At 43.5% G+C, this 22,263-nt stretch overlaps 1 protein-coding gene across 1 annotated transcript in view; it reads left to right on the top strand.

Moving 5' to 3' along the window:
* Positions 1–22,263, top strand: part of MAST1 (microtubule associated serine/threonine kinase 1) — a 237,263-nt gene that overhangs the window by 105,127 nt on the left and 109,873 nt on the right. Inside the window, exons 13-14 of the mRNA XM_086959098.1 lie at positions 17,047–17,179; positions 17,710–17,875. Coding sequence (XP_086815224.1) covers positions 17,047–17,179; positions 17,710–17,875 — 299 coding nt within the window. The remainder of the gene's footprint in view (positions 1–17,046; positions 17,180–17,709; positions 17,876–22,263) is intronic.

Raw genomic sequence — 22,263 nt, 5'->3', positions numbered from 1 at the left:
TAGTATGGATTAACAATTATTTACCATGTATTAATGTTTTCCACATATATATTTACAACATTATTTCAATGTTTTTGTATTAAATAAATAATTGTATATATTGCATGCTAATATGTAATTTATACTTTACAATTATTTATACTTTTTTCCATCATTGATATGTCTAATGAGTTTAATATTTTTTTAACATTTTTGAACATTTCCTACCTTTTTTATATATAGTTTCAACATTTTCACATGTTTTCTTAGTATATATTACATAATTGTATATATATCTTACACTATTATTTAATTTCTACTTTACAATGTTTCATAATTCTGCATAATATTGTTTTACATGTGCAGTAATAAAAAATACAAAAATTAACAATATTTCCCATTCATTTCTATGGGGAGATATTCTTTTTTATAATGTTTCATTTGCCAGGCATTTTCATCTTTTTTACCGCTACCTTCTATTTTGTAATTTTTTTGTAATTTTTTTAGTCTACTTTCCTGGAACCAGGTCACGATGAGGTGCTGCTATTTGTTAGAATAGGAAATTCCTGTTTAGGTCTCGCCTGGCGAACACAGCGCGAAAGCGCCCTCGCCAGCGTGATCTATTGTTACTGACGTGCCTCTTAAGGGAGACAAGAGATGGGCACGCGCAGGATGGATTGGAAATGTGGACACGCGCATGAACACGCGCTAGCATCCCCTGTGAGCCGTTGCCATTAATTAGGTTTCAGTTTCATTGTTAAAGATGTACAGCTGGCGCCTGGCACTTGCTATCGCGTTAATGACCGCCTTTCCGCCTTTCTTTGTTGTCCAAGATTTACGCCTGTACTTTGTTTGGCAGCGCACTTAAAATAAAATATGCCCCCGATGGAGTGGCCCACAACGGCGGGACCACTCAGAACAGGCACTCGCTACTGCCAGCATGCAGCCCCACTCACCGGGCTGCAGTGCATAGACTCTGTTTCCTCTCTTCTCAGCGGCCTGCGCAGAGTTCCCATGTGACGCCCTGCAGGGGCTCTCTCAGCATAAGGACGCCCTGCAGAAACAGACCCCGCCTCCCCACTTCACCCGGACCCCCTCCTGGGACATGGGACTTCTCAGGACTTCGACCGCTACTGCAGGGCTCTTCCTTCCTCAAGGATAACCCGCATCAACGAGCCACACCGGCCTCTTCTGGCCTTGTCACAGGCCCGCCCATGTCACGGGCAAGGATGCCTGACTTCCTGGTTTCGCCCCCGGGCCGCAACGGTGATTTACAGAAGGCACAACGTGCCTAAAAATACATTAAATGTGGCCATGGCGCGGGGTGGACACCCGCTTTAAATGCGGTTGCAGCGGGGGAATCCGTACAGAGCCGCCTTGCTGGGGCAGGAGGAGCCGCTGACCAGCCAAGAACCGTACCCAGATAAGCAGGAGGTGGAAGAGTCTCCAGTAGAAGTGATAATGGTAGGCGTAAAACATATTTTTTTAATGTAACAGCTGACCATGCCTGTCCGGGGATGACTTTGGCCCTCGGGCGGCTAAATTAAAAAAAAAAAAAACAATTTCTGCCGCTTCTTACTTAACCTCACCTCTCTCTCCTAATGTGTCTGTCTACCCTATCTCTCGATCAGCTGTCTAACTTTCTTGTGTCTATCTCATCTTTCCATACACTCTAACCTGTCTTGCTTGTACCTCTCTCACATTCTCAACACTCTGTTCCTACCTCTACATTTGTACATTTCCCCCTCTTAACCTCAGCTCTGAGCCCACCTCGCACTTTTCTCTGCACATCACTCCGCTGTTTCTGTCTCACTTCTTAATTCTCACAAACTCATCTACTTGGTTACCTCCTCTCTTACTGTCTATACCTCCCTTCTGACTCTCTCATTCCTCTTTTTATCATTTCCTATCTCCGATCTGCCGCATTTCTGTTTGTACTTCACTATTCTTTCACTACCTCACCTATGTCTACTTCACGTCAACCACTATCTAACCTCTGAATTTACGTCACCTTTTTTGTTACCTTGTTACGGGCTGGTGATTTTTTTTTTACTCTGAGAATTTGCGTTGATTGAGGACTGTATTAAGAGAGTGACAGTAGAACAGGTTACAGAAGATGAGTGGCAGTCCTAAGTAGGAAGAATCAACATATGTGATAGCGCACTCTACTATGAATTAAATCGCCTCTGGGCACTTTGACATACAGCCGAGGCTAGACCTACAGAAGAGCAGCTCGCTGCACTTCCTGTATTCAGTCTCATAACATTGACCCACTCTCTCTTTCTCTTGGACGGGTTATCTACAACCCTGGGCGTAGTTTGCATAGCAGCACTACAGGTAGCTTCATGTAGTACATTTTGAACTTCACATAGTACACATAGTCTGCGTAGCATAGCTGATGACACTGTGTAGTTGTCTGCAAAAAATTGCAAAATAATTGCAAATAGCATCCTGAACAAAGCCAGTTATGATAAAAATAAAATGATAATAATAAGGATCTCTATCTTTATATGCTAAAGTGCATATAGTACTTTCACAAAAGTGAAACTGAAAAATTAGCAAGCAGTGAGAGGTGATGATTTCGGGGTCCTCCCTAACCTAGGGGGAGTACCAAACAGATGCCTTGAAAACAAAAAAAGCACATCTTATTGAACGATTTGGTGGTGGTCCCATCCTCTTAGGACCACCCCAAGCACAGTTTTGGCAAAAACATTCCCAAGCAAAGGCCCTGCAAAACATTATGGAATGAGATTAGCAGTGGGCTATGAATATTATATAGTATCCATTATCAAAATAATTCTACAAAGAGCTGCAGTTCAACTGGTGGCTACTAGATGTCCCTCATGAGTCAAATGCAAATGCTTGATGAAAGGGTTTCAATGGTTTTGCATTTGACTCGTGAGGGACATCTAGTAACGACTAGTGGAACTGCAGCTTGATGTAAGAATAATTTCAATGCTTTGCATTTGACTCGTGAGGGACATCTAGTGACGACTTTTTGTCTATGCTTTTTGTGTTCAAGGCATCTGCTTAGTCCTCCCCCTAGGTACGGGGGGTGGCAAAATCATCAGGTCTCTCATTGCCTAATGTTTTCATTGTAAAAGTTTACTTTTGTGAATTGGTTATATGTTTTTAGGCACATAAAATTGCTTTTTCAAAGCATCTGAGGATGTTGTTGATTTTTAAAAAACTCTTGGAACAATTTTCTAGGCACTGCAACAGTAGGCTCCTTTTCCTAGGACCCAGGGTAACAACACACAGATGTGTCGGCGGATGTTGTTGCCATTCACAGCGCAGATACAGGGACTGTTTCCAATTTGAGGAGGGAGGGGATGGAGCGGAGTGCAGTGCTCTGACAGGTCTTTTTTGCAATTTAAATGCTGCAATCTTTCCGACCTCTGCACAGCCCCCTTCCACTGGGAAAAGCTAGGACCCTATTTCAATGACACCACGGACTTGAAACTTCGAAATGTCTCCAGATCAGGGGATTTGGTGAAAACTCGTGGCCCTATAAAAATGCACTAGGTCTCGTATTTACATGAGTTTGAGATATTAATATTATAAATGACAATGCTTTTTATTTATGTTGTGGTTTTAAAACATAAATAAAAGGCATTGTCACTTACAATGCCAATACCTTAAACTTGTGTAAATGTGAGACCTATTGCATTGCAAATGCTTCTTAAGAATTTCTTTGAGTTTTGAGTGTAGGGTGCGATTTAGGAGGGAAGTTAGGGCCTGATTAGGATGTCCGGCAGACTACCACCAACAGGCCGTCGGTGGTGGTCTGCCCGACATCCAGACCATCCATCTCACTGCTGCATTCTGATGACCATAGAGGTTTGCGGAAAGAACGCCGACTCTCACAGGATTCAAGATCCCGTCGGGCGGCTGTCAGAATCGTTTCCCTACAATGGGGGCGGTGCTTGCGCCACAGGGATTGCAAAGTCCAATTGCCTTTTCATGGCAGTCCAACCTCCATGAAACGGCAGTTGGAAAGTGACTTTGGGGCCCCAAACAGGGCCCTTGTCCCCTGTGGGCCACTACAAAGTGGCCCTGGGGGCACATGTAGTCCCCCCCAACAAATCCATGAACCGTGTGCCAGGCACCACATGGTGCCTGGCACACAGTGCATGGAGGTGCACAAAGTATTTTTTTCCACTGCGACTTGTGCTGGAGCCCTTTTCCACAGCAGTCTAATCATAACTGCATGGGGGGATTGCCGACAGATTGTCAGTGTCTCCTGCCCACTTCAATGGCGGTTGGCGGTCAGACCGACCACCATCTTAATAACGGCCTAAGTGTTGTTTGATAGTTTTTGGTATATTTTGATCTATTGCTGTTACTATTTTCACTAGTTTTTCTGTTTCAGTTTTTACACTCTTGTAGTAATGTATTACTATGGTATGTTAAATTATGTGGTGTTCGTTATTTTTTTTAGGAATGGAATGTGTTTTACAGTTGGGTTTTATTAATTTCTTTTACATGTTATTGTCAACGATCGTGTTCTATGGTCATGTGAAGTTTTCGTTTTTTTTTTAAAGCACACCAGTTTGATTTATAATAAACAAAATGGTGTTTTCCTTGATTTCCTTTTTTTCAGATTTCCTGGAACAGTTAATTTTTTATAACACTTTCGGATTTTTTAATGGTACCTTCATACTCATAAACTTCAAAGGGTTATATTTTTGCATTTTTTGGAGGGATTTTTGGATTAATTTATCATATTTTGGTGGATTACTAATCTTTGTTACATGGAGTCAAAGAAAGATCTGAAGCTACAGAGCAGTACATTTTAAATCTTTCATTTTATTTTGGGTGAAAAATATAATATTAAATATTTTATATTATATTAAATAGATGTGATCGTTATGTGGAATTCTTTGTATTGTGTGTTATTATTTTATGTGATGGATTGAATTTTATTTTATCTATTTTGGTTGGTGATAGTTAATTTTTTTTAAAGAATTTATATATAAATGTATTCTATTAGTCTTTATTAATATTGTCATTTGTTATGTTGTTTTACAGTTTGTTGTACTTTTTGAGGACTTTGGTAGGTTACAATTTGTTTTATAGTATTCTTTTGGCTATCATTTCTAAGTACTGTAGTCCTTTGTCATTTTTGGAGACTTTGACTTTAAATTGTAGCATGTTGTATATTCTTTTGGATTGTTTGCTAAGTTTAGGGCCAATTTGACTACCAGGTTACTCCATTCTTAGTTCTTGGTAGCTTTGCTCTTTTTGTAATGATTCTATAAATTTGTATATTGTAGGTTGAGTTGTGCCTACTGTGGATTAGAAGGATTGTGCCATCCTTCCACTGCTTTGTTTGTTTTGGCTTCCTGTGCCCAGGAGCTGTCATAGACATTCCACCATGGTATTTGGAATTTGGGTTGGCTTCTCTGTCTGGAGTGATGCAGTCTGTCAACCCAAATGTCTTTGAAATAGTCCATTAGCGGAATACGTTTGCCTTCATTTAGTTGGTAGAAAGGGCTTTCTATTTATAGTAGATCTTATTGGTTGACTATCTTTGTGATAGGGACATAGCCTCGTGCTATATCTTTTTTTCAATTCAAAAGGCAAATTGGCTGTATGTGAAATATTCTACACTTAGGGACTTATTACAATTACTTGAGTCCGCCCGACACTGTCTCGGTGTGAGATCCGACCGACTATAGGTCGCCCCCTCCCTATCGCGATACGACCACACATGGTGCGGTTGTAAACTCCCATTTCTCCCCGGCACCGGTGGCAGATTAGCCCAGCACCATGTGACTCTGGGCAATAGCTTTCTTAATCTTCCCGACGGCCCCCAGCGCCTAGAGACCCTTACGGGTGATTGTGCGCTTTACAAATGTGGATTATTAAATGTGGATTATTACGTGAGCTTGTGCTTTGGTCGGAAAATGACAGTTTCTGTGAATCCCTGCACCGCGTGGCAGGCACCTCATGGATTTACAGGGTGCACCATAGGCTCCCCCAAGGGCCCCAACTGCTGAGGGATGTGGGCCCTGCTAGGGGGCCCCTAAGTCGCTATGGAAAGCCTGTCTGAAACGGACATCACAATCCCGCCTGCGTAAATGCTGTCCTAAAGGGATTATGAGCGGCCTCCGATTGCCCGACAGCTCCTTGAGCCCGTCGGAAGCCAGCAGAGATGGTACTTTGTTGATAGGTTGTAGGGGTTGTGGTCATTAGGTTTGTTTTTGTTTGCTGTTCAGGTGAATTTATCATTAGGTATTTATTTATTCTTGTTTTATTATTTATTTGTGCAGGTTTGTAATAGTTGATATTTTGTGGTAATGTTTGATTTTCAAGTTGTAGATTTTTTCTTTTAGGATGTCTGTGTAAAAAAGATAAAAGTTGAAAAGTGCGTTGAAGTTTATTTGCTTTTTTATAATTTTAGGTTTATTAACAGTTACGTTTTAGATTAAATATAAATGCTCCTTACTTGGATGTGTAGTTGTTGAGATGTATATTTTTATTTTTTAATGGTTTGTAGAAAGAATTCATCAGAGTTCCCTTGTCTTGTAGCGTTTGTCGTTTTTTAAGTACTTAGTTGTTCCAATTAGTGTGCCTTTTATATTGTTGATTTAATTATTTGTTTGATTTTATTGGTTAAAGCTGCTTATAGTATAATTTGATTGGTTGGTTTACTATAGTTTTAATTTTTTATAAATTGAATCCTTCAATGGCAAACACTAATTTGTGTTTTAGTATTTATGTATAATATATAGTTCCATATTTTTGTTTATAAAATTAATTATATATGTATATTTAGTAAGATTTAGGTTGGTGTTTACTTGTTTGCAGTAAATGGTAATTTTGTGGGGGTGTTATTGTATGTATTTCAGATTTTTTAATTTTTGGAGTGAATGGTAAATAGTTTGTTGATATAATATATGTGTATTTTAATTAAATATGTGCCTAACAAGTTTTTTTTAAACAATTGTGTTTTCTTAATGTTTTATTAATGATTTAATTAATTTGGTGATAATATTTTGCTCAATATTGTGTGGATCAATATTTTTGACATATTCTATATTTATTTAAAGAGAACAATATTTTTGTTTCCAATATTTTTATTTTCAATATATGTAAAAATTGATGTTTTTAGCTATGGTATATGTGTTCTCGATGTGGTTTTTATAGTTCAGTATACAGAGTCGATATTTTTTTACCAATATTTAATTTTTGATATTTGGGTGCTTCGATATTTGCTGGATTGACAGTATGTCAGTGATCCGATTCCTCTACATCTGCTTAAAGAATTCATAAGAGAGAGGTCAGAAGGTCAGCTGCCTCAAGAACCTCCAAAAACTCTTTTCTTTTAAAAAGACCCACCATGAGTCTTCAAAAGAGCGAACTCCGTCTGAAAAACGCTCTCATAAGTATAAAAAACCTCTTCTCAGAAATGTCATAATCTGAGCTTACTACACTATCTACTCAACAATATTTGAAATTCAAAAACAGCGCAGTCAACAGAGAATTGTCTACGACACTGTCAACCACAACAATGATTGCATCTACTACAACACCAGTGACAGCAGTATTTACTATCAATTCATTGACAACTTCAGCCACATCGTCGATGATGACACAGTCGACTGCGACAATACTGTTGATAGTAAAAGCAGTGACAACGGTGTTGAGAGTAACATCAATGACCAAATCAACTCTATTGTCGATGAAACCTAAAAAGACATCACCATCGACAAGGAAAAATAGAGGGGTAGAAAGGGAGAAAGTTTCTATTCCCTTAATACCAGAACAGACATCCCTAAGTAAGGTATACCCATTACCCCCTAGTCAGCTTCTAGATGAGGATGATTCTTATGATGATGGGTCCTTTGGTTAGGCACATAGTCCATCAGAGCTACACATTAAATACCAGCAAGATGATGAAGAAGGAGATAATTTCATGTACAGGAATATTAGTCCTCTCAGCAAGAGGGACAAGGGCTACAATATAGGGACGAATATCAGTCATATTCACAATATCGGTACCAAGAGAACATGTTATGTCTGCCAAAAGCACTAGTCAGAGTCCTAAGGCTAATACTTACCGATTAATATACAATATTCCCAACTTCCTTAAAAGCAACTTCACATAGACAGCTTACATACAGTACCTACTCCATCTCTGCACGTAAAACCATCAACTCCACAAATGTCTCATAATTTACCATCAGCTTCTTCTCAAAGGCAAACACCACAATCTGAAGCTATTCCAGAGGATGATAGTATGTCTTCAGATGAAGAAAGGGAGGAAGCAGAAGTAAGGGAAGGATGAGAAGGTGCTACAGAATGAGATGATTATTTGAGTCCTGTTCCATTATCACCAGTGCCACAACTTCCTGGTTCTCCACTGGTGGATATAGGAGGGTTGCATAACCTGTTAGTTAGAGTGGCAAAAAGATTGGAACTGCCAATGACCATAAATCAGTCAGACTACTTCTTAGGTGATTTCAAAGAAACCTCTCACAAAGCAACGCCAACACCAACCTCTTCAAAAGCATGAACAACATCGATTCACCCAACTGGTCATATCGCAGGACACATGCTTGACTCTATCTTCACTGCAAGCAACAGAGTCAAGTTCAGCCACATCTCAGAGCAAATGCCACATCTCAGAGCTAATGTGGACAGACCACACCATCATCCACTTCAGCATCACCAGCCACCACCGCCGCTGAGCTTCCCAGCGCCACCCACCGCAGCTAGAGCAAAGTTTGAGACAGCCAGTGGTCCACCTCCCTCAGCACTTGCCACCCAAAACAGCCCAAACTTGACAAGACTGTCAAACTTCACCACCTGGATCACTGCCAACACTGTCACCCCGATCGGATCCAGCAGACACAAGAGATCCACCAAATAGGCCAGATGATACAACAGAGATTTGAGAGCTGCAAAAAGTGATGGTAAGCAAAGGAAATGGCGCACCTGCAAGGATACCTCCGACAGGACCACCTTCAAGACATCCCTTAACTGCTACCGCTACTGAGAGAAACCAAACAGAACGCCAGCTCCAACCAAAACAAAGAACTCTTCAGCTTCATCAGAGAGTTTTCCAACCCAACCCCCACTGAAAATAGCATCACTCTTTCACAAGAACATTGCGACAGACTGACAGACTTCTTCTACGACACGATCTCCATCATCCACAAAAACTTCGAACCCCAGCCGACCCCCTCGACTGCTTCTACAATGCTTCCACAGAAGCCATCTCGGACCACCTATGACCAGCTCACCCCACAGGACACCACAGCCATCATGAACTTGGTCCACTCCGGAGCCCCCACTGACCCCTGTCCGCACCTTATTTTCAGCCTCGGAAGCAGCAGGATCAACAATGAGCCCATCACCGTCTTCAGCACCTCTCTCACCTCGGTCACCTTTCCTGAAAGATGGAAACATGCAGAAGTTAAACCCCTTCTCAAGAAACCTACTGCTGACACCAGCAACCTCAAGAACTACTGTCCCATCTCCCTGCTTCACTTACCCGCCAAAGTCCTGGAAAAATCAATGGCCAACTCATGCAACACCTTGAGAACAACCATGTTTTCGACAGCTCCCGATTCAGATTCAGATTCTGCTCCAGTTACAGCACCAGAACCACCTTGATTACATTCACCGACAACATCAGAACCCTCCTCGACTGAGGAGAAACGACAGCTCTGATCTTCCTCTGATCTTCCTCGTACCGCATCCCACCACATCCCACCACACACTGTTCAAGAGGCTACATCACATTGGGATTCAAGGAAACACCCTCAAGTGTATCGCTTACTTCCTCACCAGAAGAACCCAGGGAGTCCGTCTACCACTTTTCAGCTCTGAGCCCAAAGATCTGCGGCGTTTCTAAGGGCTCATCTCTCAGTCCCACACTCTTCAACACCTACAGGACTCCCCTGGCCAACATCATCAGTACCCACAAATTAAACCTTATATCCTACGCAGTTAACTCCCAGCTCATCCTCTCACTCTGAGAAGACCCCACCACCACGAGGGACAACTTTTGCATATGGATGACAAGCATTGCCGACTGGATGAAAAGCAACTGCCTGAAACTCACCACAAACAAAACGGAAGTGCTGATCTTCACCAATAACCCCTCCCTGTAGCACAACTCGTGGTGGCACGCAGAGCTAGGACCCTCACCAACTCCAACCGAGCATGCAAGAAAACTCAGCATAATACTGGACAACAAGCTAACCATGAAATCCCAGATTAATGCAGTCTCCTTTGCCTGCCTTTTCGCATGCTATGGAAAATCTTCAAGTGGCTCCCCAGCAATGACATATGCACTGTTACCCCGACCATGATCACCATTCGCCTGGATTATGACAACACACTCTATGCAGGAATCACCACACACCTCCTGAAGGGACGTCAGTCCATTCAGAACTCAGACGCCAGGCTCCTCCTTGACCTCCCAAGCGGACCCACATCAACTCTTAACTCAGGAAACTCCACTGGGTTCTCGTACAGAAGAGATGCCAGTTGAAGATGTTGGTCCACACCTGTAAGGCCCTGCACAACCAAGGTCCAGCCTACATCAACCAACGCATGAACTTCCACCAGCTCTCCAGACACCTGCGATCTGCATCCCTTTCCCTGGCTGACAACCCTTGCATCCGCCGAAGCAACATTGGAGGACAGTCCCTCTACTACCTGGTGGTAAAACCCTGGAATGGCCTCCATCTTCACCTCCGAACCTCCACTTGCTTCTAGAATTCAGGAAGGCACTCAAGACCTAGCTGTTCAACTGATCTCTCCTGCAACTTCTTCTCCCCAGCTCCTGGATACCCTCCTGGATCATTTGTCGCATTTTGCAAATGCCCTGATCGATTGACAAAAAAGTTAGAGCTATTCCAATTGCATTTATATTGGAGGAAGGCATTAAGACAATGAAGAAATCTGCAACAGTCACAGCAGTCCTCATGATTATATATTGAGAAACTGATCATTAATACTTAGGAATAGAATTTAGCAACTATAGTTTATTCTGTTTCCACAACTAGATTTGTCTCATTGCTCATCATTTAAGTTGTCAAAATATTCAACCTATGCACCCTATATCCGGAGGTGTTTGCTGGGAGATCCTCCACCTTTGCACATGTCCATGCCTTGCCTCTATTTTAGAATCCTTGGGGGTACAGCGTCTCTCTGTTTGTGCCATGTCCCTCTTCCCTAATGTGAGTCCCAGGCGCAGGAGGATTCTCTCTTCTCTTATGAATCCTTCCTCATCGAGTGTATTTAAGAGGGTAATCTTTGCGTTGAGATCAAGTGATCTGTTTAATATAGGAATGTGTAATGGACATAGCTATATTAACATTGTTACTGGGGGATCCCATTCTGGTACTGGGAAATAATTCAAGCATGTGAATCTTGGAATCGGAATCAAAGGTGAGTAACTTTTCTCCTTCCTTCAGAGGAAGCTCCATTTCTTTAGGAACATTGCCCCTTCTTTTCCTTTTTTAAAAGGCGAAAATTAAAACCAGTTTTGGCCAGCAGTGCTGATGCCTGTGTTTTACTTCTTTTTTTAATTTTCTAATGTTTATGTTTTGCATTTGCATGTAAAATTAATGTTTCCTTTCTAAAGGCGTTGTATTTTAGTTTCATTTGGAGAGGTTTTTTTTCTCTTTCTTTTAAAAGTGTTCCAGGATCTGGTTTATGGGCAGAGCTTTTCAGTTTTTAGGTCTCGGAACTGCGAACAGATTGCGAAGCAATCTGTCGTTCCGAGACTCTATTGTAATCATTCTGGCTTTCGAGGAGTCAAGGGAGACAGACAAGCGAGGTGCACGCGCAACCTTGGAACTGGGATCAGGTCGCGCGCGCTTCCTGTCTCCCATGGCTCCTTGGAAGCAGACTCACACGCACGCACACACATACAGACCCCCCCCCCCCTCGCCGCACATACACACACTCACCCACCCACACACACACATACAGAACATCCCCCCCTCGCCGCAGCGCATGCGCAAGCACACACAGAGACACCCTCCCCCCCCCTTCCTACCTCGTCTCGGCGTGTCTTTGCGCTCCATGGTGACGTTCGCCAAATGAGGGTGAGCACTGGACAGACTGTCTTGCACAAGGACGGGCAGGTGCACAGTCGTCAACAGGACCCCAACAAGTCACCGAGCACCTAAGGAGGGGTACCCTCTTTCAACAGGACACACCAGCTTGCCCCAGTCGCGTGCCGTCCCTGCCTCTCAGATTGCGTGCTAGTGCTCGCGCGCAGCCGCCGTTCACGGCTGCGCGCGACCCCCGCAGCTGAAGCAGCAGGCCTAAAGTCGCCAGTACATAGGGAGAAGCGGGTTGCTTTGCTAATTGTGCCGGTGCTTTCTGGTGCTTAGCACCGGCACTTACCTATCAGGGCCGTGTCTACTGCATGTCACATTTATTCACATGCTATTTATTACCTCACTGACTGTTGCTGTTAGTGCGCCCTCTGTCGGCTCCCAGCCGCTACAGCATTGATGCCGCCCGAGACGATTACTAAGTACCGCTGGAGCGATGAAGAAATGCTCCTGCGGTGTCACTTAACCACCAGAATCAAACTGAGCTGAAAGAATGGGTGACTTAACTGCTGGCGAGCGGGAAAAGAAAGATGAACACTGACTCACTGCCTAATAGTATGGAGACCCGGGCAGTGGTTATGTGTGTCGTGGCTGTGACCTCGCATCCTCCTCTGGAAGGAAGTGAGGTCGGATATTCAAAAAGTTGCTGGACCCGACTCAAGTGAGTGGTGTGCTCTTCACGTCCTAGCATCCGGCAGCATTACCGGCAGCAGTAACGAAGCATTCTGGTGACAACCAACACGTCTGATTGCAAGTAGGTTCCATGCACACGTACACCACCACTGCCATGCACACACGCACACCACCACTGCCATGCACACACGCACACCACCACTGCCATGCACACACGCACACCACCACTGCCATGCACACACAGACACCACCAGCTGAGTGCAGAGTGCTGAGTAGTGAGTAGTGAGTTTCCAGAGTGCAGTGTAGTGAGTGCAGAGTAGTGAGTGCAGAGTAGTGAGTGCAGAGTAGTGAGTGCAGAGTAGTGAGTGCACAGTAGTGAGTGCACAGTAGTGAGTAGTGACTTTCCGGAGTGCAGAGTAGTGAGTGCAGAGTAGTGAGTGCAGAGTAGTGAGTGCAGAGTAGTGAGTGCAGAGTAGTGAGTGCAGAGTAGTGAGTAGTGAGTGCAGAGTAGTGAGTGCAGAGTAGTGAGTAGTGAGTGCAGAGTAGTGAGTAGTGAGTGCAGAGTAGTGAGTGCAGAGTAGTGAGTGCAGAGTAGTGAGTGCAGAGTAGTGAGTGCAGAGTAGTGAGTAGTGAGTGCAGAGTAGTGAGTGCAGAGTAGTGAGTAGTGAGCGCAGAGTAGTGAGTGCACAGTAGTGAGTGCAGAGTAGTGAGTAGTGAGTGCAGAGTAGTGAGTAGTGAGTGCAGAGTAGTGAGTGCAGAGTAGTGAGTGCAGAGTAGTGAGTGCAGAGTAGTAAGTGCAGAGTAGTGAGTAGTGAGTGCACAGTAGTGAGTAGTGAGTGCACAGTAGTGAGTGCAGAGTAGTGAGTAGTGAGTGCAGAGTAGTGAGTGCAGAGTAGTGAGTGCAGAGTAGTGAGTGCAGAGTAGTGAGTAGTGAGTGCAGAGTAGTGAGTGCAGAGTAGTGAGTGCAGAGTAGTGAGTAGTGAGTGCAAAGTAGTGAGTGCAGAGTAGTGAGTGCACAGTAGTGAGTGCAGAGTAGTGAGTAATGAGTGCAGAGTAGTGAGTGCAGAGTAGTGAGTGCAGAGTAGTGAGTGCAGAGTAGTGAGTGCAGAGTAGTGAGTGCAGAGTAGTGAGTGCAGAGTAGTGAGTAGTGAGTGCACAGTAGTGAGTAGTGAGTGCACAGTAGTGAGTGCAGAATAGTGAGTAGTGAGTGCACAGTAGTGAGTGCACAGTAGTGAGTGCAGAGTAGTGAGTAGTGAGTGCAGAGTAGTGAGTAGTGAGTGCAGAGTAGTGAGTGCAGAGTAGTGAGTGCAGAGTAGTGAGTAGTGAGTGCAGAGTAGTGAGTACAGAGTAGTGAGTGCAGAGTAGTGAGTGCAGAGTAGTGAGTAGTGAGTGCAGAGTAGTGAGTGCAGAGTAGTGAGTGCAGAGTAGTGAGTAGTGAGTGGTGAGTGCAGAGTGCTGAGTAGTGAGTGCAGAGTAGTGAGTGCAGAGTAGTGAGTGCAGAGTAGTGAGTCCAGAGTAGTGAGTGCAGAGTAGTGAGTGCAGAGTAGTGAGTAGTGAGTGCAGAGTAGTGAGTCCAGAGTAGTGAGTAGTGAGTCCAGAGTAGTGAGTGCGGAGTAGTGAGTGCAGAGTAGTGAGTGCAGAGTAGTGAGTGCACAGTAGTGAGTAGTGAGTGCAGACTAGTGAGTAGTGAGTGCAGACTAGTGAGTAGTGAGTGCAGAGTAGTGAGTAGCGAGTGCAGAGTAGTGAGTGCAGAGTAGTGAGTAGTGAGTGCAGAGTAGTGAGTGCACGGTAGTGAGTAGTGAGTTTCCAGAGTGCAGAGTAGTGAGTGCAGAGTAGTGAGTGCAGAGTAGTGAGTGCAGAGTAGTGAGTGCAGAGTGCAGAGTAGTGAGTGCAGAGTAGTGAGTGCAGAGTAGTGAGTGCAGAGTAGTGAGTGCAGAGTAGTGAGTGCAGAGTAGTGAGTGCAGAGTAGTGAGTAGTGAGTGGTGAGTGCAGAGTAGTGAGTGCAGAGTAGTGAGTAGTGAGTGCAGAGTAGTGAGTAGTGAGTGCAGAGTAGTGAGTGCAGAGTAGTGAGTAGTGAGTGCAGAGTAGTGAGTGGTGAGTGCAGAGTAGTGAGTGCAGAGTAGTGAGTGGTGAGTGCAGAGTAGTGAGTGCAGAGTAGTGAGTAGTGAGTGCAGAGTAGTGAGTGCAGAGTAGTGAGTGCAGAGTAGTGAGTGCAGAGTAGTGAGTGCAGAGTAGTTAGTGCAGAGTAGTGAGTGCAGAGTAGTGAGTGCAGAGTAGTGAGTAGTGAGTGCAGAGTAGTGAGTAGTGAGTGCAGAGAAGTGAGTGCAGAGTAGTGAGTGCAGAGTAGTGAGTGCAGAGTAGTGAGTGCAGAGTAGTGAGTGCAGAGTAGTGAGTGCACAGTAGTGAGTAGTGAGTGCAGACTAGTGAGTGCAGAGTAGTGAGTGCACAGTAGTGAGTAGTGAGTGCAGAGTAGTGAGTGCAGAGTAGTGAGTGCAGAGTGCAGAGTAGTGAGTGCAGAGTGCAGAGTAGTGAGTGCAGAGTAGTGAGTAGTGAGTGCAGAGTAGTGAGTGGTGAGTGCAGAGTAGTGAGCGCAGAGTAGTGAGTAGTGAGTGCAGAGTAGTGAGTGCACAGTAGTGAGTTGTGAGTACAGAGTAGTGAGTAGTGAGTGCAGAGTAGTGAGTGGTGAGTGCAGAGTAGTGAGTGCAGAGTAGTGAGTAGTGAGTGCAGAGTAGTGAGTAGTGAGTGCAGAGTAGTGAGTAGTGAGTGCAGAGTAGTGAGTAGTGAGTGCAGAGTAGTGAGTGCAGAGTAGTGAGTGCAGAGTAGTGAGTGCAGAGTAGTGAGTAGTGAGTGCAGAGTAGTGAGTAGTGAGTGCAGAGTAGTGAGTGCAGAGTAGTGAGTAGTGAGTGCAGAGTAGTGAGTGCAGAGTAGTGAGTGCAGAGTAGTGAGTGCAGAGTAGTGAGTGCAGAGTAGTGAGTGCAGAGTAGTGAGTAGTGAGTGCAGAGTAGTGAGTACAGAGTAGTGAGTAGTGAGTGCAGAGTAGTGAGTACAGAGTAGTGAGTCCTGAGTCCAGAGTAGTGAGTTCTGAGTCCAGAGTAGTGAGTGCAGAGTAGTGAGTAGTGAGTGCAGAGTAGTGAGTGCACAGTAGTGAGTAGTGAGTGCAGACTAGTGAGTGCAGAGTAGTGAGTAGTGAGTGCAGAGTAGTGAGTGCAGAGTAGTGAGTGCAGAGTAGTGAGTAGTGAGTGCAGTGAGTAGTGAGTGCACAGTAGTGAGTAGTGAGTGCACAGTAGTGAGTGCACAGTAGTGAGTAGTGAGTGCACAGTAGTGAGTGCACAGTAGTGAGTAGTGAGTGCACAGTAGTGAGTAGTGAGTGCACAGTAGTGAGTGCACAGTAGTGAGTATAGAGTAGTGAGTAGTGAGTGCAGAGTAGTGAGTAGTGAGTGCAGAGTAGTGAGTAGTGAGTGCAGAGTAGTGAGTAGTGAGTGCAGAGTAGTGAGTAGTGAGTGCAGAGTAGTGAGTGCAGAGTAGTGAGTGCAGAGCAGTGAGTGCAGAGCAGTGAGTGCAGAGCAGTGAGTGCGCAGGGTGAACAATTCCAATCCATACCACATAATTCCATTACACACCACATGCATACACTCCATAACACATGGCTAAAAGACATTGCCATTTACAATGCCATTAGCTCTAACTCAAATAAATCCGAGACCTATTGCATTTCCAATGCTTGTATTAATTTAATGAAGGTATTGATGATAGAGAAATAGTATTACAGGCCCAAAACTTTTCATTTCGCAGGATATTCATGATCCACAAAATAATACTGTTGCCATCCTATTGAATAAATATCTTTTACGATATTGGTCAATTTTTGTGGCATTAATTATGTAACTATTTAGTGCACAAACAATGTTTGTAGCAACTAACAAATGCAAAAACTAAACTGACTTGAAAGTGTGATCACTTTGTTTGATTATAAACATCAGGGTAATGTCATGTAAACTGATGCCCATCTCATAAGAGAAGTCCTCCTTGTATTTCCATTGAGAGGGACTTGTAGATCAATTCTGATGGTTTTAGAAACCCAAGGGGAGGTTTTCACTTTTAGCTCTTATTGTATTTATTTTGGACTTATCAAAAGAAGTACTAACCATTTCTGATGGCCTGTTGACTTTGCTCAAGCTGTTGGCAAAGAGTTCTGACCTGTTTCTCCTTGACAAGACCAGTGATTGAGGACTTTACTATACTGTAGCTTGATGTGGGGTATTGTTGAGTGCTGAACCTTTTATTCTTGTTACTTTGCTCCTTTCTTGTTGTAATTGGTTTAAGAACAGTGTTTGTCTCATGTTGACAGCCTGCTGATCACATCCATGGGACATGTTAAGCTGACAGACTTTGGCCTTTCCAAGATGGGTCTGATGAGCTTGACGACCAACCTCTATGAGGGACACATTGAGAAAGATGCGCGTGAATTTCTGGACAAGCAGGTGAGGCATTTGGAAAAGTGAAAACCAGGTTGGAGGGGGGCTGCTGGGCATTTCGTGTAAAGGATATGATGATAGGCAAAGAAGTGTGGTTGGGTAATGCCAGGGGAAACTAGAGCAGGGAAATAATTGTAAAGTGTGAAGGGGAAGAGTGGATGATAAAAGAAAGTGTTGGCTGCACCCATGCCAGGCATTCCCTGGTTGGATCGAGTGCAGAGTCTGATCTCTTATCTTGGCCTATTTTTTTGGAATGGCGCTCACTAATGGGCAGTATGCGAAGCTCTATTGTGTGGAAAACCTCATGCTCCAGTGCCTTATGGCTATTTTCACTTACATCAGACCCACCCCTAAATAGACACAAGTACCTTATGGTGTTTTTCATGGTGTTTGCAGTGCACAAAATGCACCTTAGAGGGCATGATTGAGAGTGGGGAGTGAGTGTGAGTAAACTGAATATACAGTGAGTTCACTGTTAAGTTCACAGTGGATACACTGTTTTCACAACCCCTGGGCCTGTCCTCATCTCATTTCAGGTGTGCGGGACTCCAGAGTACATTGCCCCCGAAGTCATCCTGCGCCAGGGTTATGGGAAGCCGGTAGACTGGTGGGCGATGGGCATCATTCTCTATGAGTTTCTGGTGGGGTGCGTGCCCTTTTTCGGAGACACCCCGGAGGAGCTTTTTGGACAGGTCATCAGTGGTACGTATTCAGGCAGGAGGAGGGGTAGAGGGGACATCTGAGGCCTTATTGCAGCCTGAGGGGGTGAATCATCAAATGCATTCAATAATTAATAATTTACTTATATTTCAATTGTTTTTATTGGGGGTTCCCAAAATATATTTAAGAAGCACAACTCTAAAACAAAATATGCTCAACCTATGGATCAGATATATGTAGACATGCCAATCCAACCCCAATCCCAAATTGAAAATGAGGGATGAGAGAATGGGGGGGGGAAGGGTAAAATAGGAAAGAGGAACAAACAATTATACATAGTAGTGAATAACTGAAGTCAAGTCCCTTTTATCACAACATTAGAAGCTTGCTCAACTGCCTCTATGTCCCATAGATGTCCCTAAAAAAGAACAGCAAGCACATGCCAACAACTAATTATGTAACATCTTCTCGGGTTCTTTCCTTCGCACCCCCTAAAAGTTCTCATTTGTCTCTGCTTTAGTAAAAACATAGTGCCTGGGAGACATCTTCAACTTGCCAGATGGCAGAAAAAGCACAACTAGTCACAGCATGATTGGTTCCTTTTAAATGACCTTTCAATTACGATTCCTATTCTGTGTAGAGCAGCTGTATAATGGGAGGAATGGAATGAGCTTCTTCCGACAGGTAGATGTTTCTGTCAATATCCCCTCTCTCTCTCTTTGGCTGTGTTCAGATCCTCCTTAACCATGCATACTAGATCTCGTTGCTGCTCCCCTTAGTATCTAGTCATTATGCCTTCTGCGTCTTTACTCTAGGAGAGCCCAAAAGTGGGAGTATCTGTATTTGAAAGGTGTTGGATCATTTCAACTAGGGCGTCTTCACTTCATTATCCGTGATAGGCGATTACTGGCTGAGCACAGCTGGTCTTCAAAGGATTAAATCTGAGTTTCTTTGCAAATGAAAGCTGGAATCATAGTCTTTACAATTCTGCTGAATCTTACTATCTTGTATAGCTGCTAGGTGTTTGGACAAAATATCGAGTTAAAAGTATCTTGTGGACAAAAAATTGTGCCAAGAATATCAAGGTCAAAAGTATTGTTAAGGTAAATTTCTATAGGGTAAGCAGAGTTTTACTATACTTCTCCCCACATATATCTACTGCGACAATATGTATATCGTCAAGGTACATAGATGTGGAGTTAACGATAGTAAATTGATACTTGCCTATTTGCACTTACCTTCTCGATATTTTGGTGATTGATATTTTTGACACACTGTTCTGTCCACACGATATTGTAGCTTCAACATTGTATCAGATAGCCAGCTGCTGATCAGTCAAGGCCTTAATGGAGGTTATTTTTCTTTTCATGTCCATGGTGGTATGTTTACCCCAGTATGTGCCAATATCACCTGCTTAAGCTGTGATCATTAACTCTGTGGCATTATCACCCTGCCTAGATTGCTTCAAAGCAAACATTTCTCTATTGCTTTTTTGTTTTATCCTATTTAGGAGGCATAATCATCTATGCTGCCAATATAACACAAGTATACAAATAGTGAATTACAAGGACCTCCTCCTCAAGGCTGACATCTACTAGACCTTCCGAGGGCAGATGTTTTGCAGGCAGTTGCAGACTCCCTGTGCTATCTCCCCTTATCCAAGCCTGTACTATAGCCCTTTACAGGCTCCAGGGGTGCTCCTCATTAGTTTCAGTACACCATCTGGCATTCTGGAAGAGCAGTGCAGCTGCCTTTGTGGTCATCAGGTTTTTGAAAGAGCCCTCTTTGAAAAGACCAACCCAGGGCCTGCCCTCTCACGCTGAGTTCCAGTAGCATGACCATGTCCATCTTGGGATGTTGCTCGGTCAAGGGGAGTCACACTTCATCCACCTATTGCAGGAGGTAGACAGAGAAAAGATAGGATCGTCTGCAGCAGAGCACAGGTGCACTACTGTGTTCTTTGTCTATGTGAATCATTGCCAGCCTGCTCTACAGTCCCCAGATGCATCAACAACACTGGGCAAGAGAAGATATGCTCGAATACAGATATTTTACGAGAACAGTCTGTCGGTGCCATGTGCTGTGTAATGGCTACCACTGGAAAACTTGCCCTTCACCTTCCACCTTGTCATAAGGTCCTTTGTGACAGATTATTTTACTGAAAAGTACGACCAAAGTATTTGTGATTATGTTTGTGTGTATTTCCTACATTTCGTTTCCAAAAGTGCCTCCACATTTGGCCAATGAATCAGCAGGACTTCTTGTTTTGACACAGTGCTCGATAGCAGTGTCAGTAATATGTCCCCTGTAGTCTAAAAACTCTTTAAAACAATTGGTTTTCAGTTTTTCAGTCACTGATAACAGTGAATCTCTTTAAGCATTTTGGAGGTAACAGACTGGTCTTTGATGTTTCCGTTGGTTTCTTATCTGATCGACAATTCTCTCTTTCTATGATCTTCATCAGTATTTTTTTCTAAGTCATATTATGACATCGCCTTCATTCAGTCAGCCACAATACTATCTTTTCGATCCCCCAGCGGATCGGACTTGAGTCATGATCAATCAAACCTGGCCCTTCATCTTTCTGATGGTAAGACATAATTTGTTTCATAAAGAGCAGCCATGAGCATCACTAGAGACAGTGCCTGTTTTGCCTACACCCTTTCCTCCCCAGCCTCATGGTCACAGCCGCTATTTTGTTCTGCAGTCAGAGAGACTGTCTATGCACCACTAAAGGGCACTGGAACTCATACCCAAATTGTAGTGATAAAGGGATTCTACTTAAGGTTTTTCATGAATTGGAAAAAAAATGGGAATGGAATCACATCCTAGACCTTCGGCAACTCAACAAATACTTAAAGAAGCAGTTATTCAGAATGGTGATCCTAAAGGAAGTTTTGCTGTTGTTAGAAGGTGGAGAGTTCATAATTTCTATGGCGATACAAGTTGATTACTTCCATACTCATATCGACCCCCACACATCGCAAATACCTCTAATTCATGGTAGATTTAAAGTCCTGCCTTTTGATCTCAAGTGAGCCCCGAAGATACTTACATTGTACATGGCTTCAGTGACAGCATTCCTCAATGTCAAGGTCATAAAATCTTCCTGTATTTAGATGACTGGTTAGTCAAAGGGAAATCCTTCTTTGTGTCACAAAGTCCACAGAAGCATGCAAAAACTGGTTCACCAACCTGAATCTGTTGATCAACACAGTCAAACCTCAATCGCAATCCATAACATCTATACTGGTTCTAGGTGCCATCCTGAACACTGAACTGAACGAGGTTTTTCCACTGGAGGATAGCATATTACTTCTTACGTCCCTTGAACCACAGATTCAAAAACACAGCTCAATGACAGTTTGTCTCTTCGAATCCTTGCTGGACTTGATGTCTTAGTGTATTCCACTAATCCCCTTCCACAGACTGCAGATGCACCTGTTGAAAGAAGATCTGGATTCACAGTGACTCCAGATAAGCGGGATCTTTGTTGACCATATCTAGGTACTTCCCAAGATTCACAAGCATTTAAGATCGAGGTCTGAATGCATACACCTCAAGTAAGGCTCTGCCTTTCAACATTAATTAGCTCACTTCTTCCTGACTACAGATGCATCAATGGAAGGGTGGGACACTTACCTTCACAAGTTGGATGCAAACGGTCATTGGATGATGTAGAAGGACCCTCACATAAATGTCCTACAGCTCAGGGCAGAGAGGAAAGGATTGCAATAGTTCCTTCTGAGATTGAAAGATTAATCAGTACTGGTGATGATGGAAAATACCACAACGTTTTATATCAACAAGCAGGGAAGTACAAAGGTGCTGACTTCTTTTGGAAGAAGCACAGCACTTAGGGGATTGGGTGTTATACAGGGAGCAGCTCTCAAAGCAGAGCACCTCCAGGAATTTCCAACAAATTGGTGGATGCCTTCAGCAGAAAAGACTGTGGGCCATATGTATCAAGATAGCCATTTGCGATTCTCAAATAGCGATTTTTAAGAAATCGCTATTTGAGAATCGCAAATGGGTATGTATGTACAAAATCACATTTTTTTTGCGATTCCTTACAATTCCTTAATTGGGATTAGCAAATTGCGAATTGCAATTAAGGAATACTTTCCATTCATTTCTATGGGCCAGGAGGCCCATAGGAATGAATGGGAAGTTATTCTCAATTCTCAGTTCTCCAAAGGACACCCTGTTGCACCCCTGAAATATGCATGGGTGCACATGTGGCACACATACATGCCCTAATGGCATGTATGTGTGACACATGGCACTTTGAAAAATGCAAAACATGTGCATTTTTCAAGGAATTTGCAACTTACCAACAACTAGAAGTTGGTGGTAATTTGCGATTCCCTAAGGGCATTTTGCAATTTTTTTTTGCTACATACATTGCATTTAAGGAATCGCAAAATTTG

Source organism: Lissotriton vulgaris, chromosome 1_1, assembly GCF_964263255.1.
Source record: "Lissotriton vulgaris chromosome 1_1, aLisVul1.2, whole genome shotgun sequence".
Taxonomy (NCBI): domain Eukaryota; kingdom Metazoa; phylum Chordata; class Amphibia; order Caudata; family Salamandridae; genus Lissotriton; species Lissotriton vulgaris.
This window is presented reverse-complemented; position numbering and strand designations above follow the sequence as displayed.